Raw genomic sequence first — 27,700 nt, 5'->3', positions numbered from 1 at the left:
TGTCTGCCCACATTGCCTTCCCTGTCTTGATATTCTGGAAATCCTCCAGGAAAATTGAAAACCCTCTTCCTATTTTCCAAGTTAGGACCTCCTTCTCCTTTTGGACTTCATAACCTTTTGCTCCTCTTGTCAGTCATTTCTGGTTCACTCTCATCATTACCAACCAATCCCTTTCCCTCTTATTTCCCATTTCTCCACCCTGCCAGAGAGCTCAGTAGTACAGCTTGGTGAAATCATAGAACGAGCACTGCCCTGGGGTCATAGTGTCTGGGTTCAAATCTTGGCTTTGATCTTTATTATCTGTATGACCTTGACAAAGATCTTTAACCTCTCTGAGCCTCATCTGTAAAAGGAGTGAGCAGTGCTTAACAAGCTAGTGTGATAACTCAGTGTGATTTTAGATAGATGGATAGATAGATAGAGATACACATATATACATCAATATAGATATATAGGTATATACATGTATATATCAATATCTACATATACACACACTTAAATGTCAATATATAAACCAATAGTTGATGACATACAAATCACAATCTATAGTTTTCTTAATTAGCTATTCATTTGCCTATTTACCATATTCTTACTGCAAAATTGCAAGCTCCATTAGGAAATAAAATTGGTCTGTCTTGCTGTTGTACCATCCTCAATGCCTAGAACAGTTTCTGGAACATAGTAGGTATTCATTAAATATTTTTGTAAAAATAAATGTATGAGTTGTTAAAAAATAAGATAAAATAGCAATTATGGAAGACAGAGGTGGGGGTGGGTTCATTTGATTGAAGACAATGTTGAAGAGCCAAGAAGAGGCAGATAACAGGCAGCTGTGAACTTACTGGTCTCCAGCTGGACATAGCATCTGCCCGTCTGGAGGGACCTCAGTTGAAGAATGAGTAAACCCAACTTGGAGAATATGGTCTGAGAGAGCTCTTATTGAAAAGGACCTGCTGGTCATAGAGCAAGACCACTCTGTGATTCCTCCTATGGCCTGGCAGTTGAGGAGGTGTCGCAGGTGGGGGGAAAGAGGGAGAGCTTGGAGAAGGATAACTGGTGTAGAAACCTTTCCAAAGTAATTGGACAAAAAAGAATTAAAAATGTGATGAACAGGAGTTCATTTTACCCCATTCTCCTGGGAACAAATCAGTGAACCGATCATTATCTTCACCAGAGGCCCATTTAGTAAGAGAACATTTGAAAAAGCACATAGAACTGAAGGACTTGTAATCTGTAAGTTTATCTCTAAGTAATTTCTGTCTCTAACTTCCTGATGGGTAAAACACAAGACAAGCTTAGCTTAAGTCGAAAGTGGTTTTGTTTCTTAAATAGAGATAGATCGTTCTTTCAAGAAACCACTGGTGAGTCATGATGGCCAAAGGACTAGAATCAGAAAATTTAGAGTCCTTAGCAACCCAAAGGGGTTCTTACTCTGTTTCTTACAACCTCCCTGTAAGGTAGGTGCTATTATTAACTCATAGGTGAGGAAACTGAGGCACAGAGAGGTTAAGTAATTACCTTGTCTTGCTCCTAGGATGGGCAGGTCCTCATTCGTCCTGATACAGTCCCTGGGGGTTTCAGAATGTCCTTGTTCATTCCTCCATTACTTCCTTTCTCCATTCAAGTGAGACTCAAGCTCCTGGCACAGGGGAGGGCAGGCTGCAGAGGGCCCGGTGTCCACTGAAATTCTATGTCATAAGGCATAGAAGTGCCCTTCCTCAGTCCCCAATATTCCTGCTTCTTAAGAGTCCTCAACTGGGGGAGCCCAATGTTCTATACCCTTTGTCTGAGGCCTGAATATTGATGAGTGACCTGACCACTCTGAGCAGGGTGACATGGAGCAAAGAACATCAACTCTCAGGGTAGAGGAGAAATCACTGAGACCATCTAATCCAGGGGCCATAGACCCACAGGCTGCAAGAGCCACTCAGGCACCATGAACAAAATAAGTGGGACAAGAAGAGTGTGAGGGCTACGGCTGATGGCCTCATCTTAGAACAGCCTGACTTCTCAGCTCTGGCTTATTCTGCTACGTTGGACTGGTGCCCAACATTGTCAGATTTTCTGATTTTTTAAGAGAAGCTAGGCATTTTTTTTTTCTCCTACCTCATGAGGTTATTGTAACAGTTGAAAGAAGTAACTCACCTAAAGTGCTTAGAACACACATGTGGCATTGGAGGAAGCTCTGAGTAAGTGCTGGTTGCTGTCATTATAGCATTTCACAGATGTGGAAACCACGGCCCAGAAGGGGCTTCCCAAGATCACAGCCATGTTACAGGCTAGCCCACGCTCCTGACCCGGTTTCCCCCTCCTGCCCCAACCCTTTCCTGGGCCATCCACTATCTTCACTGCATAGCATGACACATTTTAAGTAACCACATAATGCCTTGCCACAGTATTTCTGCTGATTCCCTACTTTTAAGGAAATCTCCTTCCCTTGATAAATGAAACCTTTCTTTAAGTTTGTTCCAGCAAAACAATCTGCAAGGTTCTTTCATCTGCCTTTAGGTTCACATAGTAGTAGCAGCTTTGAAGCAGCTCCCCGCCCTCTTTTATTAACTCCAAGGGCCTGTATTATACAAACTCAGACTTTTCCCTTTAAGTCAGGGGCTCACCTACTATTTACCCAGGGCCATTAAACCATTAAGAAAAATGGTGTTTCGTGGGCCAGGACAATTTGTGCACTTTGTTGAGAGTGAAGCTAATTTCCTCTTGCTTTGTGAAAAATGTTTACTCTCATTAAAAGTTCCAGGAATTGTGCACCCTGAGCTGATCCAGGTGTGGTCCCAAAAGAGCAGGTAACAGGACTACCATTTCCTCCTGAACACTTGGCTTTTGAGCCCTAACAGCTCCAAACAGGGCTTGGTGTTGGCCTCAGTCTCTACTTTTGACTTATGCTTGTTCCCGTGGTTCTGAGTTAATGCCAACTCACTTTCCCTGTCAGATTAATCCCCCTCACTAGAAAGTCTGAGGTTGAATGGGGCCACTCTCTGTCCCTCCTGGTTTTTGAACTGGAATTCTCCCTGCGGATTGCCATGTTGCCTCCTTCTTTGTATTAGGATGGCCACCATGACACTTGACCTCAAAAATCTGTCAAAGTCAGACGGCCTGCTGCCCTTTCCAGAGGCCACAGATGAAGAGGGCAAAATGAGAAACTGAAGACCGATCTCTAAGGACACAACCACCGGGCTGCATCCAGGAGGCACTGGCTCCCCCTGGTTTTCAGTGTTACTACTTTTTCAGTCCTTCTCAGCTGACAGAGCTCTACTTCCTGTTGGAGCCAACTGTAAGCCATTTTGCAGGTCTGTTTTTCTGAATTCCTTCTTGGAAATGTAATTAAGGTGCAAGGGGAGACAGCTGCACTCTTTGCATTTGCCATCAGGTCAGGAAGTGACATTCCTGGATAATAAGAATTTCCATAATAGATGGAAAGTCCAACCCCAGAGAAGGCTTGTGGTTGATGAAATTAAGGTTTTTCCAAATGAGGACGATAAGGAGCCACGTAAAATAAACTGTGACCTTGGAAACTGTGACGTGTACCAACAGATGTAGGCAGAAGGATGGACGTCTACAGAGAGGATAGACAAAGGAAGACCAGCGATAAACCAATGTCAAGGTTTGTTCAGCTGCAGCCAAGGGAGTAAGGCACTGTGTCTGGTGTTCTGGTGTATCTCATCCTGGGTTTTAGGCAAACCAGTTCTCCACTGCATCAGAAATTTCAGGCTCTATATAGGTTTTGGTTATATTAAAAAAAAATGTGTCTGCAATTACCTGATTCCCTTTGGCTTACTTCCACCCCTAGTGAGTAAACTTCTGGTTAATAATTTGGCTTCCCTGAAATTCTTTTTTTAATTTATTTTTTTTTTGGCTGCCTTGGGTCTTAGTTGTGGCACCGGGATCTTCGTCAAGGCATGTGGGATCTTTTGTTGCGGTGCGCAGGCGTCTCTCTAGTTGTGGCAGCAGGTTTTCTCTTCTCTAGTTGTGGTGCATAGGCTCCAGAGTGCGTGGGCTCTGTAGTTGCAGCGCCTGCGCCCTCTAGTTGAAGCGCGCAAGCTCAGTAGTTGTGGCATGTGGGCTTAGTTGCCCCGCGGCATGTGGGATCTTGGTTCCCTGACCAGGGATCAAACCCGCATCCCCTGCATTGGAAGGTGGATTCTTTACCACTGGACCACCAGGGAAGTCCCTGGCTTCCCAGAAATCCTGATGTTGGGAAGAGGCTTCCTGGGATGACTTCCATGACTATTTTGTTAGATAGATGAGATATTTCTGACCCATCAAAGCTGAGGACAAGATTCTGTGTCTGATTCGACCCTGCTAGATACAACCACCTACTGGAAACTTGAAAAGCTCCCAAATCTCTCCTGGGTTCAGAGACACCTGAAGCCTCTCACATGTCTCTCCTTGTCCTCCTGCCTTTCCCATGGTGTTCAGTTTGTAGTCTCCATACTGCAGACTTGGAGAGGGAAGTGGCCTGCCTGGGCTCCTGCAGTGAGCGCATGTAGCAGCTGCGACTTCTGACTCCCGTTAATGACTGAGATCACAGTACACAGTTGCCTGCACTGGTTCTGGGTATTTTGCTGCACTGCTCACCCATTAACTTCCCTTCCTGGAAAGATGTTTTAAAAACCACTTTGCTTCTGGAATTGGGCTGTTGGCATGCTGCAGGCCTGGGTTAAATCTCAGTGCAGATTTCTCGTTAAGGAAGTAGGCTGAGTGGTGAGGTTAGACCATGCTGAGGAGGATCTTAAATGTTTGCTGGGAAATTCTTGAAGAATTTTGTAGGGAATTGGGAGACTTCAGCTTTTTCAGCTAAGAGGCAACCTGCCCATATATGAATTTTTGACTGTGTAGAGAATTGATTAGAGAAGACCAGGACTGGAAGGGTCTATTATAATGGTACAGATGCCAGAGGATAAGAGTGGGATTAGCAATCGAGATGGAGAAACAAAGTTAGAAGAGATTTTGGAGGAACGCTATGCAGAATTGGCAAAGAAGTGTTTTATGAAGGGTGAAGTTTAAAAGGTTCATGGAAGGCCATTTAAAACTTTATTAGTTATATGTTTATTTTTACGTGTTGAAGTCCCTGCCTGCCATGGTCTCATGTGAATGACATGGCAGAGGTCTGCAGAAAATGGACATGGAAATGGCAGTGTCTGGAGGACTCATAAGGTTCAGAAAGCTCTGCTTCTCAAAACCTGTGAGCAGTATGCCCTGCTATGCCTTCATGGTCCCAGGAAGAAGTTCTGACCCCACTGGAGAAAGCTTGTAGTGTCTCCCATGCCTCATTATCAAACTGGGAACCCAGAAGTTGAGTAAGGAAGAGAAAAGTTACACCCACAAGGAGTTGCCGGACTTTACTACTTTATGTCTCAACAATCTAAGAATCATTCATTCACTCATTCATTCATCCACTCATTCACTCAGCGGATACCATTGAGTGCCTATAATGTATCAGGCACCATACTGGAAATTTAATGGTGAGCAAAACCAGGAGTGGTCATAGCCCTGGAGGAATTTAAAGAATCCAGAGGAAAAGACAGATGTTAATCGATCTCATAAACAAATAGAAAACTACCCCTGAGATAAGTGCTAAGGAGAGACTTGCGGTGCTCTGAGGCCTGAGAGTGGGAGGATTTGGCACAATCAGGGACGTCTGTGAAGTATTCCCAAGGAAATATCTTACACTGATATTTGAAAGGCTGGAAGGAGTTTAAGTGCGCTAAGAGTGTGGTGGGGAAGAGGGTTCTGGGGTGCAGGGGGGGACAGCATGTGCAAATACCCTGTAGCTTCAGGAGGCATGGAGAGCACTAAGGACAGGAAAGGAAGCTGTTGTGGCCAGGGGAAGAAAGAAGCGACAGGAGGCTGCAGGGGGCAAGGCCAGACCATGCCAGGTCTGTGAGCCATGGTAAGGGGCTTGTCTTTATCATTGCTTATCATGTTTAAAGCCTAATCACATCATGTTGTCTTCGTTATATTGCTTTTTTAGGATTATTTTCTATTTACGGCAAGTATTATTAATTTTTAATGTGTCATAGTGACATAGATTATTTTATAAAAATATATTTAAGATTAAAAATTGACTTGATTTAAATAAAAATAGTAATAGTCATACAGGTGGTAAGCAGAACTGTCAAGAATTGCAAACATGATGTGGAGTCAACTCTCATGGAAGGAGTGTTGGTGCTGATCACAAGTCTAGTTACCATCCATCACCATGCAATTGACCCCTTTCACTTATTATACCCCTTCCTCTCAGGTAACCACTAATCTGTTCTCTATATCTATGAGTTTGGTTTTGTTTTATTTTGTTTGTTTGTTTTGTTTTGTTTTTGTTTTGTTTTAGATTCCACATGTGAATGAAATCATATGGTATTTGTCTTTCTCCATCTGACTTATTTCACTTAGCATCATACCTTCAAGGTCCATTCATGTTGTCACAAATGGCAGGATCTCATTCTTTTTTTATGGCTGAGAAATATTCCATTGTGTGTGTGTGTGTATATATATATATATATATATAAAGAATGGAGATTGTTGGACACTATGCAAAGTGAAATAAGCCAGTCACAAAAAGACAAATACTTTATGCTTCCATTTATATGAGATACCTATGAGTAGTGAATTCAGAGAGAAAAAGTGGAATGGTGGTTGCCAGGGGCCGGGGGAAAGGAAGAATAGCCAGTTAATGGGTGCAGAATTTCAGTTTTGCACAATGAAAAGAGTTCTGGAGATTGGTCTCACAACAATGTGAACACTTAACAGTATTGAACTGTATGCTTAGAAGATGGTACATTTTTATTTACAATAACCAAGATACGGAAATAACCTAAGTGCCCATTTAATTGGACTTACAATAGGCTTTCTTAATCTATCCTCCATGTCTCTTAACCCCGCTTACTTGTTTTGCATCATTTTGTGTTCTTTTGCTGCACTTTGGTTTAATTTCTTTATATTTATCTTCCAGTTTTAAAATTTTCTCTGCCTGTGTGTCTACTCTGCTGTATAACTTGCATACTACATTTCTACTTGCAGTTGCTAAATATTTTAATTTATGGACATTCTGTTTGTTTCATTTTAAAATTTGCCAAGATCATTCTTTATAGTTTCTTGTTTCCTCACATTTTTTCTGTTAGTTCTTAAATTTTCTGTCTGATAATTCTAGTACCTAAAATCTTTGTGTTGTCCATTGCTTTGACTGGCTCTCACTGATGGTGACTTATTTCTTTCTATGTTTTGTGAGTTGGATTGTGAACTACTAATTTTTATTAAAACCTTACTTGTGGGAATTGCTTGAAGCCTGGATCAGAGTGGAATTTCTCCAGAAAGGATTTGTATTTGTTTCTGCTAGCCTCCTTCTAGAGGCAGTTTTATTTCTTGTTCACCTTACTTTGTGGGTGTAGCCCTTAGATGCTCCAGTTTTACACAGTGGACTCCTCTTACATATTCCACTTTAGGGGCCCCCAGACTTTCTCTCCTGCTCCATACTCTGGGTAGCCATCTAAACAGCAGCATAAGGGCTTGAGGGCGTGGCAGAGGTCCTTTAGGTAAAAGATAGTTCTAACACTCTCTTTCATCCAAGGGTTTCTGTTTTCTCTTTATCTCTAGAGTCCTCAGAGCTTTTAAAATATTTTAATTTTTCATCTTTTAATATTTTATCCAGTATTTTAATTGTTTCAATTGCAAAATTATTTAGGGTATTTAGCTCTCCATGTCAGTCCAGGGTCCTCTTTAAGCTTCACATTTTCTTTATATAAAAACCATTATCTCATATTCCTTTCTTTGTTACTGTTTTGATTTTGCGATATGTGTATATATGTGTGTGTGTGTGTGTGTATAAATATAAATATATATATATATATATATATCTCTTCAGTTCTGACTCCTGACTTCAAGTAGAACCTATGAGCCTCTAATTAACAGACTTGTGAAAAAGTTTTTTTCTCTTGAGATTACATTTATTTATACAAAAGTTTCATGGAGAGGAGTATAGCAATTAATTTTTTCTTGTGATAAAACTGAAGGTTGAGAATAGTGTTTAAAAATAAAATTAAATATAAATTTAAATTAGGAAAAGGAACATGGTCTTCAAACTTATACCTGTGCTATAACTCTGTTTTTCTATGTCTATAATCATAAGAATATCTTTTGCTAATGTTTGTTAAATTGTCCTGTAGGCATGTGGATTTCCACATTTGAATGTTGTCTGCCATTATCCTGTAACTATAACTCTCTAGGCCTTGCTGATAATTGTCATATAAGCACTACTTGTGAAATCGTGGTCTATAACAGTTCTATATGTTTCTAAATTTCTCTTTTTTTTTTTTTTTTTTGTGGTACGCGGGCCTCTCACTGTTGTGGCCTCTCCCGTTGTGGAGCACAGGCTCTGGACGCGCAGGCTCAGCGGCCATGGCTCACGGGCCCAGCCGCTCCGCGGCATGTGGGATCTTCCCGGACCGGGGCACGAACCCATGTCCCCTGCATCGGCAGGCGGACTCTCAACCACTGCGCCACCAGGGAAGCCCTAAATTTCTCTTTTTGATGATGGTGTTATCAGGCTCACTTTGTCTGCCTCTTCTCCCTTTCACCGTGGAATTATTAATTTATTCCCAGACTCTAACACATTCTTTGTCTTAAGTGTTAGAAAGATTTTTTTTTCTATGCAGCCCACAATGAGTTCAATATGCTTGTATTTGCACTCCCAACTGAGTGAAGGTAGAAGCTGTGTCTTACTCATTTCTGTGTCTAAGTGGTTTATAATTTAGGAGGAACTCAGGATATAATGAATAGAATAGAAACATAAGAAGAAAAAAAAAGCATCAGAATCCAAGTTTTTGAATAGCAGTTAATCTGCTATTGAGGCCACCTGGCTTTCTTCAGGTTGCGAGACGTCTGAGTGGGGTCCAGCAGGGGCAGGGTTGGTGTTCAGAACCTGCCACTCAGCCCAGCCCTCTGATTCTGTCTCTCTTAGGCCACCTGGCTGCCAACAGCTCCAGCTAAAGGAGCACCAGAGTGCGGGTAATGGGACCCAGCCACCACGGGAGGCTAGAGTGGGAGGTTGGCCCAGTACTTGTCATCTCTGCATGATGGCTCTGTGGTCCTGGAGAGGCTACAAGCCTGAGACTGCTCCCACCTCCCCTCCCCATTCAGGGAGGCCCAGCATTTTGTTCCCTCCAATTAACTGTGCATAACAACAAGGAGTGAAACCAAGTGATTTAAGTAATAATTTATCATATTCAGTTCACCATTAACAGCCGTCTAGTGTTTCCTTTGCCCTTTTAAATGAGTCTTTGTTCTGATGCTCAGCTCTTTTGTGTATTCCATAAGCTTTTAATGCATGCCTTCCCTCCCTCCCTCCCTCCCTCCTCCTGCCTTCCTTGAGCTTTGAAGCACTAGTGTATTTCTAGAAGCAGCTGAGCCACCTCTCATCTAGCATTCTTGTCCCATTTAATAGGGAACTTGAGTGTTAGTTTATGAGCATGAACTCTCGGCTCCATGCTGAGAAATGCAAGGGAAAAGGATACAGTCTTTACTCTGGACCAGCTTTCAACCTAACTGGGGGGATGAGGCTCATCCAACATGAAGCCGTCAGAGGAGGAAGGAGAGGACCGTATTTGTCAGTATCAGCAAAGTTTGGCCTTGCTGTGAGGAAAGCTCCCTGGAGGAAAGGACTGAAACCAGTTCTGAATGTTGGTGTGGATCTGGGGAGGAAGTAGAGGAGAGGGCAGCTCACGCAAGGGCCTAGTGGGAGCACAAGTGTGGATTTGGGCAAATCTGGCGTGAGGGCAGATGAGGTAAAGTCAGGGAAGTGAACCTTAACCAGGGTAGCACTGATTAAGGGAGCCTTTTGTCTGCCTGCTTGCTAGTTTGTCTCACCTATGGGATCAGCTGGCCTATGAGCCTCCTTTTCTTAACCCCATGGTTTCTGGGGTGTGGAGAGCCCAAACTTATAGAGGAAGTCAGGCAGTTTTAGGTTTTCTTAGTTTATTTACTTTCACAGCTGTATTCTAGTGGGCTCTGTGTGTGTGTGTGTGTGTGTGTGTGATCAGGTATGTGTGAATGCACACCTTGGCTCTCAGGGACTCTCATCAGACAGTTATGTTTCTGGATTTGGCACTGGGGTGGTAATAACTGAACTGGGGCAGCAGGGGCCATAGCTTTGAGTCACTGAGGCTGTGAGACCCTGGGCCCCTGAAGAGGCCCTGATAGCAGATCTGTCCCTACCTCAGGCCTGTTGGGCTCCCTGATGGTGGAGGACGGGCCTAAGCATGGGGAGACAGGGAAGCCTGGACCTTCGGAGGAGCTGAAGGAGCGCCTACACAGGTCCGTCCTCTTGAGCAAGGTCCCGGGGCTCTGGGGTCACATTGAGGGTCCCATAGTCAGGGTGTGCCAACAGCCCAGTGCACTGTTCCCTTCTCAGAAGGAGACACCATGCTGGGGGAGGGGGTCTCACTGGCCTTCCAAGGAGCCAAGGTGCTAACAGACTGGACTGCCCAGGGCGCAGATCATCCTGGAGAGTGAGCTGAGGAGGGAGACGATGTGGAGGGACCCCATAGTCTGACTCTCCAGCCATCTAGGAGCCTGTATTCATATGCTCACTTCAGGGTGTCTCTTGGCTAAAATGTCTTAAAAATGAGGCCTCGGGGGGGGGGAAACATTAACTAAGATTTCTTTTCAATTTCTGAAATTAAATATAAGTTGAGAGCAAGCAAAATAAGACAACATTACCTTTAATTCCAAACTATGGCAATCCAATGATGTGGAGACCTACTTCTTTACTCAGATGTCTTTTGGGAAGAGCATATTATTTATTTGAAAGAAATACTCAGAGAAATTGCTTGAGGTGGAGGGTAAGACCCCAGGGGCATGCACGTAAAAAAATACATGGGGCATCTTTGAAACTGTTATACTCAAGGCATCAAAAGAAATTTGCCTCATTCCTGAGAGGAAAGTTGGTAGGAAATTTAGGTGAATAGAAAGAACTGAGGGTCCAGTGGAGTTGGGGAAAGCCAAGAGAGATCCTCCAGGGCCAGAAGTGAGGGGCAACAGGATTGGATACAGGTGACAGCAGAGGGACAGGCAACTAACATCTGTGCGACAATAAAAGGACACATTCTTTTAATGGCAACAGATGGCCACAGGGTCAAGCATGCCTGGGGGTTTTGGTTGGGCCACCTTATACAGAAGTAGCCGGGGAGGTTCTGTGCTCAGGATTTTAGAGAGAGAACCGAGTCTCATCCAGTTTAGGTTTTGACATGAAACAATTAACCCGAGGCCACATGGTGAACTGAGGAGGAAGGTCTTCCGATTTCTCCTGTGACACTCAGTTATTCTATTTCTGAACTTAAACCTCAGTTAGCAGATACTGTCTCTGTTCTATGTACATTCATTTCCAGATGCCTTTAAATTTGCTCTAGAAATACCAACATCCTCTTTCTGCCTAGTCAGGAAAGAGCAGAAAAAGAAAGCTGAAATGTCATCTCGAACACTGACTGCAGCCCCTGGACCACCTTCGGCCTCCAGGGGATGGTGGGAAGGGGGCGGGGGGCGGGGGGGGAAGGATGGAAAGCGGGGGAGGTCAGGAAGGCAGCTTCACAGACAGGTCAGATGTGTTTCTTCCTGTTGCTGCAGCTCAACTCCCTTCCTTTGCGTTCCCCAAGGACTGACTGTGCAGATATCTGATGTCACGCAGGCCACTGAGTTTTTGCTGAAAGCCTAGACCCGTTCTTCCCTTTTACAAGCTTGGTGGTGCTGCCCCTTTAAGACTTTTCCTTGGCTTTACCTCTTCCCTTCGTCCCTAACAAGCCCAAGACCAAACCGAGAAGAACGAAGCCAGGGTAAATTGAGAAAAAATATTTGAAACCTATTAAGTGTGGCTACAAGTTTATTGCAATTCTTAAGTTAATTATATCCTTTTTGACTTCCAGCCAGTCCCTCACTGGGCTTCCATATAGACTTGGCCACCTATCCCAGCCTCAGGCTGGCGGCATGCCTATCTGTCTGCCTCATTCCTTCCCTCCCTCCTTCCCACCACCTCTTCCCCCCTCCCTCCTGCACAATTAAGTAGCAATCCTCTGTAGCTACTACCTCCTGGAGCTTAAATGTGGTCAGGGCTGGAGTGTGTATAAAGAATTTGAAGTGTGTGTGTATTTGTATCCCTGTGAGGGGCAGGGACATGGTAGATAGTGGAAGATCACGTATATAAACATTTTCTCTTACCTCAGCCACAAACATTTATTTTAGCTTGTACCTTACAAAGTGTTATCCCCTGGTCATTTAAATCTCATGAATCCTTTGTACAAGTAGGTGTTATCACTGTACATCCAGGTGTTTATGGATGAAGAAACTGAGGCTCAGAGGAATTTTACAGAGGGATTGATCGCACAGCTATTAGGTGGCAGAACAAGATGGGATTCAAGACCAGGTGTTCAGTTCTAAGTTGTGTGTGTGTGTGTGTGTGTGTATGTGTTTCCTCTCTACACTACACTGGTTCTCAAATAACAATAGAGTTGTACCTTTGTATAACATTTAAGAGTACAAAAGGAAGTTCATTCATATTGCCTTATTTAATCATTAAAACATTATGATGTTGGTGCTGTCCCCATTTGGGGGTTCTTTAGGAGTTCTCCTCCCGGATCTATCCCCAGGTTGGCATTGGGAGCTCCCTGACCTCTAGCTTCCTGATCCTCTGTTTATTGGTTTAGAGTCAGGCCCCCGAGCCAGGTGAGGTCACTCAGCCCCTTCCCTGGGAATTTTGAGAATGAAAAAGGTCAGCATGTAAACACAGTGGTTGAGAGTGCCCATTTTCTGTCAGGTCAGCTAGGACCAGAGAAAGCCAGTGTACAGTAAGACAGGAGAGCAAAGAGGCTGGGGAACAGCAACAGAACCAAGAGATGAGGAGAAGCAGAACTTCCTGAACGTCCTGCAGGTCTTCAATCTTTGGTTCTATTCCATGAGAGTCAGCAACTTCTCTTCCCTTGGTTTCTGTATGACACTCCTGTTCCCTGCCAATAAAATCTTTTTTGCTTTTACTGTATACTAGGGTTAGGATTTTCTTACTTGCAACCAAAAGAATCCTGAAAAATACATATCAGAAAATGGAAGCAGTGAACTAAGCGCTAAATATAGGTACAAGAAGTGAATGATAGGAGTTAGAGGATGGAGCAGTTTTTGCTGTTGTGTTGCAGGAGATCTCATGAGCTGGGCTTTGAAGCCTTGCTCACAACCTACATGTATGTAACCATTTGGCAAACCCTGTGGAGGGGAAAGAAGAATACACAGGAACCATCTTTTATGAAGTTTCCGAGCATAGCAGATGCTTTCGGTACTCCTGACACATTCCGACAGACTACCTCTGATTTCAGCTAAAGCTGTGCTGGACAGCTCTTGTGTACTAACAGCATCCCACCTCAAGGGTCTGTCTTGCTTCTCTTGGCTTTTCTGTCTCAGTGCTTTCTCCAAAGCCACGGGAGCTCTCTCAGCCCATGAGCAAGCATAGCCCAGAGATTTGGAGGATGGAGAGAAGTTACCCCCAACTGAGATTGGAGGATCTGCTTCCAAGATGGCTTACTCTCATGGCTGATAAGTTGGTGCCAGCTCTTGGCAAGAGGCCTCCGTTCCTCCCCATGCAGAATCTCCCCAGGGCTGATTGAGTGTCCTCACAGCATGGTGGCTAGCTCTCTCCAGAGGGGCAATCCAGGGAGAAGGCACGTTGCCTTTTGTGACCAAGCCTCAGAAATTACACACTGTCACTTCTGCAATATCATGTTGGTTATACCTGTTCAATTTGGGATAGGACCACACAAGAACATGAATACTGTATCAGAGGTAAGGGTCACTGGGGCTATTTTAGAGGCTGATTACCATAATGCCCCTGTGGACAACCCTCAGCCAATAGGGGATGTAAGCTAGAGGACAAATGCCCAGCCTCCTAATTCTGAAGTAAATTCTGCATAGCTCCTCAGAAGCTCCCCAGAGAGGCTGAGCCCCAGTCTGCCATATCTGTAATCATCTGAAGTGCACACCCTTTGTTGGCTTCTCCTCCTTCTTAGCTTTCTATTCCTCTCTCCCTCACTCCTGTTTCCTGTGATTCACCTCCCAAACAAACTCTTTCACTGAAGTACTTGTCTAATGCTTTTGGAGGAACCTAAACCAAAACACAAAGGTAGTATGTAAAATAATTTCGTTTGTTTTAATATTTATTTATTTGGTTGCACCAGGTCTCAGTTGTGGCACGTGGGCTCCTTAGTTGCAGCAGGAGGGCTCCTTACTTGTGGCATGTGAACTCCCAGTTGCGGCATGCATGTGGGATCTAGTTCCCTGACCAGGGATTGAACCCGGGCCTCCTGCATTGGGAGCACAGAGCCTTACAAACTGGGCCAGCAGGAAAGTCCCTCGCTAGGTCTATTTTTATACACAGGAATATCAGGCTTGCTTATTCCCACAAGCCCTCAAAAAATGGAAGCAACAGTCATACTTGTCCCTCTCCACATGAATCTTTAGTAAAAGGCAAAAGATTCATTTGATTATGAATTATGAAAGTACGAGTATAGATTAAAATAGTTTTGAAATGGTGTGGAGCTGATCACGAAGGTATGTGATATACTGCGCTGTTGGAATATTGATGGTTAACCATGTAGAGGAAGCTCACAGAGGGATAGCATGGTCATGAAGCATCAGGAATTGAGAGATGGAGGGATTGGGGGAAGGGGCAAGAAGAAAGGCAAGAGGAAGGCAGCTTTAGCAATACCTGTACCTCTGTATATACCTATACCTCTGTACTGAGCGAGGCAGGGAACAGAGAAGAGGGATGTGGCTGGGAGAGGAGTGGTCAGTGCGTGGGACAGTCTTCCAGGAAGGGGCTGAGGCAGACTGTCCGTTGGGAAGGCCATTGTGACAGTCCAGTGAGAGGTTAGAAGGGCTTGTACATCTGGAAATGAAGGATGGAAGTGAAGAGCAAGATCTTACAGAGCAGGACACGCCAGGGCTTCCTTCCCAGAACAAGGCAGACAGGATTGAGGAGCCTGCATTGGGTTTCAGAAAGGACTGTGAGGTTAGCAGTTCTTTTATTCATTCATAAATAATTATTAAACACTTATTAAATATGTACTCTTTTAAGCATAGGGCCATAGCAGTGAACAAGATCATGAAACTGTGTCCTCAACAAGCATGTTTTCTGTAAGGAACTATCTAGGAACCTCCCTTAGGATCCTAAAGGCAAGTGCATGCTAGGAAATGGGTTCTGGACTTCCTCAGAGCTGTGTCCTCAGCATCAGTCACAGCTAGTTCTCCTTGGTTTGCTCATTCCAAGTTTCCCCACAAAATGTCCTGTTCCCTTTGGCTGCTCTCACCTTCTGCTGTGGTGTACATCACACCTTCAGCATCACTCATTAACATCTGTTCATTTGCATGGATGTCTGATTGTCAGTGTGATTACAGCCATGGTGCATATTAGGGAAACAGGACTTGGTGGTTATTCATAAAATAATCAGAAGCCTAAGACAGTGCTAGTGCCATGCCTGTGACTCAATACAAGTTCAAGTTCATACTCATCAGTATCCAAGTGGTATGCAAGGCCATGCAAATCATCCCTTCATCTTAACCTCCTCCTCTTCTATCCCCATGGAACCACTTGAGATTCTCTACACATGTCCTATCCTTCCAGGCCTGTGTGTCCTGGCTCATGCTTTTCCTGGAAAGCCCTACTTTCTCACATAGAGTTCTTACTCATTTTCTGAGCCTCAGCTCAAATCCCATCTCTTCTTGGAATGAGTTGCTCTCTGCTCTATGCTGCGAAGGCCTCTGTTTGCATCTTGCTTGCAGCCCCTTGATGCTCCCTTTCTTGTTTTATAGTTCTTTGGACAGGTTTCTTTCTCATAAAGAGACTGCAGGCTGCTCAAGGGCCCAGGTCTTATTTTGGTATTTCCAGGTGCTCTGCAATAGTGGAGATTCAGTGTCATCTTTGCTAAATCAACAGATGGAAGGCATGGCTGCTGCTAAAGCTGATGCACCACCTTGACCACTGATGCTGAAACTGATCAGCTTATCAGATGGTGGGACTGAGACTGGCAAGGTCTTGCTGCCTGCTAGCACTTGAGGGAGGTGACGATGCTATATGGCTCGAGGGATGCAAATGTGGGTGCTCTGGCATTGGCATCTTGCATTATGAAGTCCCAGCACAGGTGCTCTGCTCCATTTTTCAGACGCGTGTTTGCCTTCCCTAAGTTCTCCACAAGAGACATCAATCTAGGGAAAGTCCTGAATGCAAGCCCCATAGTGCTCAGGCGGCCTGCGTTTCTCTTACTCTTAGTCACTTAAGTCCTTACATTTGGAATCATTTTCACTTCCTTGAAGATGGAGCGAGAAAGATTCTTTGAAACTTCAGATTGGGAAGTCTGAATCTGACTTAATAGCTTAGGAAAATAATATTTGCAAAGAGTTTATATTAAAAAAGGCCAAGGCCTCTTAAGATAATGGATTTAGAGGCCTCCTTTACCTCTTCAAATGCACACGTTTTTATCCACGTAAAAAATGCTTATTAACTCTAAGCACTTCTTTTATTCTTTGATCTTCTCTTATTCTGAGAGTCACTCTAAAATCAGATAAGCGTTTAGAATTTCTGATCACTGCCTTAAGAAGTCGGGTCATATACACTGTGCCAGGCCTGGTACTAATCCCATCCCATGTCTGTGATTTCATCCTCTCCATGGGGTCTAGGTGTTGAGTCAGTAGAGGTAGAAAAGCAACCAGGCCTTTTCTCTCTTAAATTAAGATACTTATATCTAGTGTTTGCAAAGTGTTTTCACAGCTATTATCACATTTGCTTCCTAAGACTAAGGAGATTTGGAAGATTATCCCATTTTATAGGGAGAAAATAAGGGCTCAGAGAAATGGAGTGATCCATCCAATATCACACAGCTTAGAGTGGTAGAGCCCAGTTCTTTTGACCAGTATTCAATGCCCCTTCTGGCAGGACCCAAATCTACCTGTGATTCCAATCCAGCACTCCTTTCAACACCTACTTCCTACTTGCTACTTCATGCTTCCTTACAAACACACATCTTGTATCCTTTACCTCAGTTGGCTGTCAGCCAGCCTCTGTAAGGTGGCAATGGCTGAAAATAGCTTATGGTATGACATTGCCCAGCAAGATTGCATTTTTCCCCAAGAATTAACAAAACAGAAGCCTACATGGGAGAGTTTGGGTTTGGTGACAGGTCCATTGTGGGGTTGCTTTGGTAGCCAAGGGGTCTTCCTGGTGTCCCTTATGACAAACATATAAGCAAGCATGTATTTTCATAGGTCTGAACCCCAGTGTTGATGGCACAAGAGAAGAGAAAGAAGGAGGAGCTGAATGGGTGTCTTGTGAACAGTTTCACGTTGTGGAACTTGATAGGTCCTGGGGGATGAGACCTTAGAGCCCCCAAGTTAGTTGGCCTGCAGGCTAAGCTGAATGCAGAAACAGCATGGCTTTTCAGATAGACTTTTCCGTATTTTCTCACCCACTTGGATGAGGCCAAAGAAAAAAACAACCTGTTTCTTTATTAATGATGCTTTCTGCAGAGTTAGATTAAGCACTGATTAAAGGCAGATGCTTCCAAAGTATAAATGTAAGTACCATCTCAGTCACTCTCCGGTTACAGGGTTTCCTACACGATTCTTTAAAATCACTTTGGCTCTCTTCCCATTTCCCTTCCTCTATGCTCTCCACCCAGCTTTGGAGCTGCCCCTCCCAGAAAGACTTCAATTGCCAGGAGCAGGAGCTTGGACTCTGCGAGAGACTTGCTCTGTGGAGAGCTTCAAGAGGTACCACAGGGGCTGCTGCCTGGAGCCACCTTACCAGGAGGCAGGTAAGTCCTCTGGGCTGGGGGCAGCCCTGTTCTTCTGTCCTTTCAGGGCTGGACCTGCCACTATGGAACTTTCCCTGTTTTTTTCATCAAGACAGAGTACAGGCCTTTTGTAACCTTTTCCTGCTCAAATCAGAGGCAGAGACCAGGTATAGGATACATGGCTCAGGTGATGGGGTCCATCAGGTGGTTCTCCTCCTTTCAAATGCTCTGAGAGGGCATGAGGGCATGGGGACAGGAGATGGCTGGCTGGCTGGCCTGGTAGGTGCTTGCAACCCTGGACTTTGTGTCAGGAATTGGACTTTTCTAGAAATGATGTGCTCAAGTCTTGTGTCCATCTGAGGCTATGGTGCAAATCCTCCAAATATTTTCTGAATTCCCTGTGGCCAATGAACTTAATCAGAAATTGATGTACATGAGGGGTTTTGTTTTTGTTTTCTGCTGAAGAGCTAGCAACTTAATCTTGGGATTGGCTTTGGACTGAGATCAAACCGTGTTAAAGTCTGTTCAAGTTCGCTTTCTTTCTGATTTTCTTATGGGATTTATGAAGGAGGAAGAATATATATTCTTGTAATCCACATTAACGTACATAGCTTATGAATCACCAAAGTTAGGAACTTGTTATGCAGGCCACCACCCAAAATGGATGAAGGGGCATCCTGTAGGATATATCCACCATTGGGTTGTCTGGCTTGGATGAGTGGGAGGGTGTCATGGTGGGACCAGTGGAATGCCTGTGGGAGTGACATGAATGGAGCGGTGGTGGTGAGGCTGATGTCCAGGGAAGAATGTCACACACAGTGAGGGTGCCGTCGACCCAGTGCAGCCCAGCTGGAAGCTGTGTGGCTTTCTCCTCCTGACTCCCTTCTCTCAGGAAGGGGAGTCTTAGTTTGAGTATGAAGAACTAGGCAGGTAGGTGGAATTGCATGGTAGTGACTGTTTGGGACTGAGATTCTCCAGCACTTACGGGATCATAGGCAAGTGTCTCCATTTCTCTAAGCCCTAATGTTTTCTTCTGTAAAATGTGGATGATATAATAATATCTACGCTGTAGCTCTCTTGGGAAACTATGAGAGATAATCCATTTAAAGTGTTTGACAGTGCTTAGCCTATGGCTCAGAACTCTTATTAACCTCAGTATGGGCCTTTGGCATTTTAGGTTGTGTGGACCAGATCCATGCCAAAAGGTTCTGGTTGTGCAGCTGCAATCCTTTTGTGACTTCCCCTTACTGGTTAGGGTAAAGTTTAAGGGTCAGGTTGTCCAGTTTGGCTCCTTACCTGGAGAGAAAGTTAGAGAGAAACACTAGTCAAAGGAAGATGTAAGGTTAAAATCTCTGCCTCTTAGGAGAAGAATTCACCAGACGAATATTTCCTTTCAGAAATCCCCCAAGGATAATATTTATCTCATGAGGTTGCTCTGAGGATTAAATGAGATAATAATTTTGCCTGGAACAAGGTAGACATCCTTAAATGATATCTATCATTGGGAAAATGTTTGTGATATCATGTTAATTGAAAAGTTCATAGGGTAAAATTGCATACCCATCATAATGACAGCTATGTAAATATATCCACAGAAAGACTGTGGAAAAGAAATACACCAAAATGTTAAAATTTGCATGTGTTAGGTGGCTTTGGTGAGTGATCATTTCCTTGTCTTGTTTTCTAAATTTTATTTAATGGATGATTCTATCAGCCCAAGCCCTGGCAGGAAACAGATGGCACATTCAAACTGGGCATTTTGAGGATGTTTTATTGAAGGGACACTTTACAAAAGTTCAGGCAGAGTTACAGTAACAGAAGCAAGTGACAGTGCCGTTCTCAGGTGTGCTGAGAGTGGGGAGCCATTACACCCTGCATCTGAAGGGGCAGGGGGAGGTGCTGTATAACTGGAGGAGAAGCTTTGTGGATGGGCCATCTGATAGGAGCTGTGGTGCGTGCAGCCATCAGGGAGAGAGCTGGGAAAGAAGTCTCCAACCTCATTCTCCCCTATTTTCTGGGTCTCTTGCTGGTGCCTCCCATTGGCCAAACTCAACCAGAAGCCAGAGTTCAGGGGACCCCAATGAGGGGTCCATGTGGATCAGCTTCATGGGCACTGAGCAGGGTGGAGAAGGATGGGGAGAGACCTGTAGGGCAAACCGAAGATGGCCAACACAGTAAGGTTATGTAGCTTTTGTAATTATAGGTAAAGTCATAAATAAGAAACAAAAGCCTTTTGCTACCCTCAGTGCTTTCACACATGCATACTCTTCCCTCTTTCCTTTCAGCTCCATGACTTCATCTTTGTAACAATGCCCTCCTCTGGGCTCCCACAGCACCCGGTGCTTCCCCTAGTGTAGCCACACTCATTGTGTGGTTTCATCCTTTGTCCTTAACTTACCTGATTCCCCACACCATTGTAAGACCTTTGAGGCTGGGATGGTGTTTTATATCACTTTGCATTTCCAGCACCCAGCACATGAGTGAATGAATGATTGGAATTCAGATCTAAATACCTCTATAAAGCTATAGATTTGAAGTAAGGTTCAGAGCTACCTAATCTTAACAGAGTGAATTCCCAAAGAATTTAGGGCCTCTGCTTAAGGAAGTGAGGCTTTGGCTTTCGTTCCTAGATGAGTGTTTGTTTACTTTCTATTTAGTGGGAGTGGGCCCGTGAGCCTGCTGAACACAGGCTGGTCCTCAGAGGCCCTGACAGATGGCTCCCCACCTCCCTTGCCAGTCTAGCCCATCACCTGATGGAGGTCTGGCAGAGCCTTCTCACAGGCCTCCCTGTCTCCCATGATTGCCCTGTGTCAAGTCATAATTCACAGGTTGCTGGCCTCCTGGTTTAGGACTGCAAATTGAGATTAAGCTTGCTTCCTTTCTGACTCAAGGAGATTTAGAGCCTGTCTTCATACCTGATATTGACTCTCTGTTTTGATTCTCTATTTTAACTCTCTATTTTGAATTAGAGGATGTTTTGAGCCCTTGAAGGATTTTTACAATCCTTTCGCAATCCTATGGGAGTAACATACATGCATATAATTCAAATAGCTCAGGAGGAAAAAATGTTGGGAAGGATATAACATGAAAAATAAAATGTCTCCACCATCACCTATATATCCAGTCGCACTGTTAACCATTTCAGTTTTTCAGTCTTCTGGTCATTGTCTCACTTAACTCTAAATAATTCTCTTATTCTTCTATTTCTTGATTTATCAAGTTTAAGTAAAAAATATTGAATTGCCCCTATGTGCGATGAGGGATTTAGCTTATTGACAGTAATCCTTCTGCCTTTCTCATGATTCCTTCCAGTTTTTTTTCCTTATATTTCTAATTTGGTTTTGCACTTGATTACCTGTGTAATTTTAAGGGATAGACTTATACTTGTATTGCTTGATCGGTTGACCTTCCATAGAATGTCTTAATTCTCCACGTGTTTAGGATGAGGAAATTGGTGCCTCTGAGCTTCCCCTCACCTTTTCTCTCCAACTCCAGCTTGCAGCAGAATTTTATAACATTGATAACATTTGAAGTCTATTCTGTAATTATAATTAATTTTGCTTTATGTATCAGATTGTTAAAAATCAAAAACTAATATATAACCTTTATGATATAAAGATTTTGTAGCTACTAGTCTCTAAAACCAAGTACTATATTGGGGCCCATAAAGAAGGTGCTGGACTCTGATGTCACTGACCTTCTGCTGCATGAAAGAGAACATTCGAAGTGTCAGGGTCAAGTGGACTCTCTTTTTTTCCTGTTATTATATTCTGTCAGCTGCTCAGATCATTTAGCTGGCTTCATATGTAAAATGTGACTTTCTGAAGAACATTTTGTTTCCATGGAATTTCTAATTACCTTTCTTTTTTACCTGTTAATAAACCAGTTTTTTTTTTTTTTTTAATTTTAATTTTTTTGGCTGTGTCAGGTCTTAGTTGTAGCATGCGGGATCTTTCTTTGCAGCATGCGGGCTCTTCGTTGCAGCCACGTGGGCTTCTCTCTAGTTGTGGCACTCGGGCTCCAGAGCGCACGGGCTCAGTAGTTGCAGTGCACAGGCTTAGGTTCCCCGAGGCTTAGTTCCCCGACCAGGGATCAAACCCGTGTCCCCTGCATTGGAAGGCAGGTTCTTAACCACTGGACCACCAGGGAAGTCCCCATCTATAACAAATTTTGACATGTGCAGTTTCAGGAGTTGTCAGTTTTATTTTGTGTTATTTATTTTTATTAAGTCTCTTTTCCTCAAGGACCCAGTCAAAATACCCCAGGGTCAGAACAGCAGGGCCAGAATGTCCAGTTTCTTCTTCAATAGTCTCATTATTATGGCAGCAGCCCTCCACTGGATTTCTTGCTGCAACTTAGCATAAGGTCCAGTTTTTGCCATCCAGGGTCTTTCCTGGCTCATCCATTTTATAGGATCAACTAGCATTCATATGCTGTTTACTGCAAAAGACTTCATGCTGTCTTAAATATCTTTTATGAGCTCTAGGGCCAAATTCAGTAGAGTCTTATTATATGCTCACTTCATTTATACAAATTCAATTACATATGTTTATGAGAGAGCGGTGAGGGAAGAAATAGAAGGGAAGAGGAACGGAGGGGAGAGGAGAGGAGAGAGAGTAATTTAAATAGTACGGCCAATTCCATTATCCAGGAGCATCCATAAAGATCTTGACCCTGACATCCATAAAGATCTTGACACTGAATGAATGCAGGACAGAATGCATTGAATCTATGGTCCCATATTTGGTTTCTGTTGACATATGGCTCACACCTTGTGAGTACTGCATTACCCTTAGTGTGTTTAAAGACACATATGTTGCCCTTGTCGTGGCCTTTAAACAGAATCCAACTACTTTCTTCACTGAAGAAAGAGGTTCTATTGAATTTGTTGACCAGTGAGTTGGGATGCCTCTTCAATATGGTACCTCCCTAAGGGATTGGCAAGGGAAGTTTTGACTATGTTTTTTGTTTTTGTTTTTTTCTTATGTGCTTTTTTTCAGAGGCTAACACGTGTAAGCTGTGATTTCTCTGTATTCTAGTGCTTCCCGGTTCTCTCCACTTGCAGGTCCCATCAGTGGCTTCAACTCCATGTGTTTTAATCTGAATCTATTCCCCCAAAACTTTTTCCTTCCCTAGTGCTCTCTATCTGAGCGAGTGGCACTGTTGACTCACTTGCCGAAGCCAGGAGCCTTGGCTCCTTCCTGTCCCTTAAATCCCTCTCTTCCCATGAGTCACTTGTCAAGGCTATTTTTTAAGTGACTCTCAAATCCATGCACTCCATTAGGTCATCCTCAGTGGTTATGACCTGTTGCAACAGTTTCCAGGCTCATTTCTCCTATTCTGGCCTTCCCAACTCCTTCATTCCCCTATCCCAAGCCTATTCATTCTCACCAGTAAGAGGGATATTTAAAAAATGATAGTGTTGCTCCTCTGGAATAATAATAATAGTAATAACCCACCCTTCAGTAACACTCCACTACCCTCAGGGTGAAGTCCATGATCTTTACTAAGGATTACAGGCCCCCACATGCTCTCCAATGCTGACTGACCATTCCACTCCTCACAATCTCCATTCTGGGCAAACAAAACCTGTTGATGGACACCACATTCTTTTTCAACCAAGTGTCCTCGTACATGCTCTTTCCTCCCCCCTGCAACACTCTAATGTCCGTTTTTTTCTTCTCTGAGACTTACATCTCCTTCAGGTCTCAGCTGAGACATTAAAGCTTCGGTAAGCCATCCCTGATTCTGCAAAACTGCTCAGATGCTTATCCTATGAACAGACATAGCACCCTCTATTTATTTCCTATAGTAGCATTTGTCTTACTCTACTGTAATTTCATGTCTTTTATCTGTCTTCTCCACTACAGCAGGCAGTGTAACTGTAGGGTCTGGAGGAGAGACTGAGGTTTTTTCACCATTAGTGCCTAGCACTGTGCCTGGAACAGGCTCTGAGCACATGGTTGTCGAATGAATAAACCAATCCTGTGTTGGGTTCCCCATTGTAATTCCTTGGAGTGGTGTGGGAGTCAATCCTAGATTGGCATTCAGTAAATTAGAAAGGAAGAAGATGCCTGGCATGGGGAGTAAATGCATTCAACTTAAACACTACTGCTTTTTCTCAGAGTCTAGTTTTAAGCCTGAGTCTGTAGAGAAAGTCCTTGTAGAAAGGGCTGTCAGGGATAGGGGCTGGGAGAGCTATTTTCCCATGGTAGAGTGACCTATTAGCTTTGGCAAATGCTTTTTGCTTTCTTGGGGTCTCACTTCTGCCAGGTCTGGGTCTCAGAAGTTAGGGAGCTGGCAAAGGATCATAGATGTTAGTGTAAATGTTCATGCCTGTGTTTATGTCTCTTTTGTTTCCATCCTGTCACATTTCGAGAAATTTGCCGACCAAAGGTGAAGACTCATGCACTCATAGTTTTGATTTTACAACCCCCAACTATGGCCCACTTGATTCCCTATTCCTTCCTCTCCTGTTCACACTGCAGCCACTTGTCTACCATCTGCAGGTCCCATTTCAGCAGTTCAGCTGGTTCAGTCTTACTGTCTTCCTTGATGCTTGGGTCTCATTTTTAGAGGCTGAGCTTCTTCTGCTCATTGACCCTGAACTCAGCTTCCCACCTATTTCCAGGTCCTCCAGGAATGATGTCCTGCTTTGGTCTCGCCTATGCCCAAAATTCTTTTTATATCCACAATAGTGGTCACATCTTCTGACCTTCTCCACAGCTAATGAGTTCCCAGGCCCCCTCACCTCAGTCTCAACTCTTGTAGACCCCATGATGTGGTCCTTGGAGAGTGGAATCTCAGGGCAGACAGTGTAATTTTCTACCTCCCAGAGCTCTCTGAGGATCTGCTGCTTGTCTCTGCCCTGAGGGTGAAGATGGATGACAGGTGCTGCCCGGTGATCTTCCCAGATGCGAGGAATTTCCGCCCCTTCACTCCTGACTCTTTGGCTGCAATCAAGAAGCGGATCGCCATCCAGAAGGAGAAAAAAAAGTCCAAAGACCAGACAGCAGCAGAACCCCAGCCTCGACCTCAGCTTGACCTAAAGGTGTCCAGAAAGTTGCCCATGCTCTATGGTGACATTCCCCATGAGCTGATAGGGAAGCCCCTGGAAGACTTGGACCCATTCTACAGAAATCATAAGGTACCCTCTGTGGGGTGGCTGGGGTGTTCTAACCATGTTCTAACCACCAGCTGTAATTGGCATTGCATGGATCTCCAAATATTGATCTCAGGGTATAAAGAGGCCAGACCCCACTTCTCCTTTGCTGTCACTCGCTGTCATTGCTTTCACAGTCCTGAGAATGGCTTTCAGTACTAAGTTTCTCTCTGTAATAATGCATGTCTTGGAAAAGAAGATGAATGAGGACGAGGAGCAGCAGAAGGGTAAAAGGAGAACAGAGAAAACATAAGATGGTGTCAGGAAAGAGGACTGGACTAGCAGTCAGAAAAGTTGGGTGTAGGCCATTTCACGTAATTGGATTTATAACTTTGGGTAAATGACTTCACTCATTCTCACTTTTCTAATCAGTAGAATGGGAATAATGCCTGCTCTCCCTACATTACAACATAGGCATGCTATGGAGCCTTTAAAAACTGTAAAACTTTATAAACTGTAAGGCATTATACTGATATGAAGAATTAATATCACTGTCCATGAATGTCCATTTCAGCAACTAGAGTTTACCTTGAAAAACTCTTAGGCAATAGGCTTTTTAGGCTATTAAATGAGATTTATGAAGGTCAGAGCCCTAGACCAACACTTGGCACATAAGAGGAGCTCGATAAGTGAAGTTTAAGAATATTGTAATCAAGTAGGCACATACAGATTACATGTAAACTCCATGTCAATATGTGATAAGCTTGCTGTTTTATCTACCTAGATGTAGGGAAATTCTAGTAAAAGTTCCTCAAAGGGGTTCCTGGATGAGGAAACGTGAGCTCAGTCTCTTCTCATGGCTGTTTGAAAGCCTGGGGCAGTGAGGAAAGTCCTCTACAGACCATCCCCTTTCAGGAAAGACTCAGAAGACCTTGCCATCATCATCTCACTGTGTGATCCAGCAGAGAATGGAAAACCGACTTTGCCAGACTGAAGACAGGAAGGAAGGAAGCTGGGGAGTTTGGGGCAAGTCCTGGAAAATATGGGATGCTGAGAGCATCCTTTTCTGGCACCCATGAGAAACTGACTTCTCCAAAGAAAGATTGCCTGGTTTGTATGTCCTTGAATTGGACAGACTTGGGGTTACCAGGCCGAATGGGGATTGTGTGATGGAAGAAAGCTGGGTATGAGTGGGAAGGACAAAAAAGGGGAAAAGAGACGAAGGAACAAAAACACTCCAATATTTCTCCTTCTCCTAATGCCCCAGAATTCCAGGGGCTTCTAGGAGGCAGAGTAGTTGGAGGTGAGATAACTCCTGGAGGCCTCCTTCTGCCTCTAGGCTAGGTAGGAGATCCAGGAGGTAGGCAGCAGCTTGGTGTTTTGCGGACAGTCCTGGGAGGACAGGCTCTGATACAGCTGGGGTGGATATTCTAGGACCATCTCTTCTCAGCCTGGGTCCTCCCTTTAAATCAGGAGACATGATACTTGTTCAGAGCTCTGCACACCCATGACCTAACACGTCAGTGCTCTCAGCAGTCATGTGAGCTATGTGTGGTGTCATTTGCACTTCACCTTACAGATGAGGAGACAAAGCCTTGATGGGGAAGTGGCTTATACCAGGTCAAACAGCTAGTTAGTGGTGGAGCTGGGACTCAAACCCAAGGGCTCTTTCTGTAGTCGCAGGTCACTTCCTCTCTTTTCAAAGCTTCCATTTTTGAAGAGCTACAAGGAAAAGCGTGGAGATGTGTCAGCAAGCAGACAGGTTTAAATCATTAAAACCCTGGCAAGTGTAGTTAAATACACCATTAGTTGAAATATTTAAAGCAGTCAGAGGAGACATTAATAAAATATCAAAATCAAAGGACATAAAATGGATAACTAATAAGAACCTGCTGTATAAAAAAATAAATTAAATTAAATTCAAAAAAAATCAAAGGGCATAGAAGTAGAGCCATATCATGCCACCTGTTAATCTGGGTGACCCACCTTAGGAAGAGGTTTGCTCTCTGCCCTAAAATCGTCTTTCTGTCCAAAGGAAGGGCACAGAATCCCCAAAGTGAGTCTTAGACTCCTGGGCTCATAGCTTTTAAAGATTTCATTTTGTTATGGAGGAAACAGAAAATATCCTAGTCCACATTTTCCCTGCAGCCAGATGGCCAGCAGACAAGTAAGTTCCAGCAACTCAGTGAAGGAAGCTGATGTTTGGCAGTGGCTGAAGTTCTGGTATCTCAACCAAGGCGGCAGCTACCCCACTGTTTCTGGGCCTGGGTGACAAGACCTGTCTTTCCTGTCTGAGAATATGCTGGATTACATGTCAAGTAGTACTTTTCTGCAAATATGAAAGGAGCAATGACACAGAAGACAGGAATGACCCTAGTTCTATGAAGGCTTTTGTAACAGCCATCAGGACATATAAGGGGACAGCCAGATGACAGTTAAATGGAAAGGGAGAGGTCTGAGGGTTGATGTTAGAAGCTTGTGAGTCATTGGTTGTTGTCCAGGTGCGGGTTCAGGCCCAGAGGCCAGGAAGACATGCAAGGAGGAAACAGGTGCAGGTTTGGTGTTTTTCAGTGGGGCCCAACTGGACACTTTGGGTGAACAGTGCACCATTTGGTGTGTCTGTCCTGGATTTGGCATCCCAGGACGTACCCACTACAGGCCAGTAGAGCCTCCAGTGATTGTGACAGATAACCAAAAGCAACCACACACATTTCCATTGCCTTCTGTAGGCCCTCCCCTGCCAGTCGAGAACCTCAGGCAGATTTGCCTATGT

General features: G+C 44.1%; 1 protein-coding gene and 1 pseudogene across 1 annotated transcript in view; one reads left to right on the top strand and one right to left on the bottom strand.

Annotated features, from left to right (window-relative positions):
• Positions 1–27,700, top strand: part of SCN11A (sodium voltage-gated channel alpha subunit 11) — a 137,861-nt gene that overhangs the window by 35,542 nt on the left and 74,619 nt on the right. Inside the window, exons 4-5 of the mRNA XM_049693628.1 lie at positions 17,712–17,846; positions 24,662–24,972. Coding sequence (XP_049549585.1) covers positions 24,706–24,972 — 267 coding nt within the window. The 5' untranslated portion in view covers positions 17,712–17,846; positions 24,662–24,705. The remainder of the gene's footprint in view (positions 1–17,711; positions 17,847–24,661; positions 24,973–27,700) is intronic.
• On the bottom strand, positions 14,425–14,547 carry LOC117195881 (uncharacterized; annotated as a pseudogene).

The sequence above is a fragment of the Orcinus orca genome, chromosome 10 (genome assembly GCF_937001465.1).
Source record: "Orcinus orca chromosome 10, mOrcOrc1.1, whole genome shotgun sequence".
Taxonomy (NCBI): Eukaryota; Metazoa; Chordata; class Mammalia; order Artiodactyla; family Delphinidae; genus Orcinus; species Orcinus orca.
The sequence above is the reverse complement of the archived record's forward strand: the minus strand, read 5'-3'. Positions and strand labels throughout refer to the sequence as shown.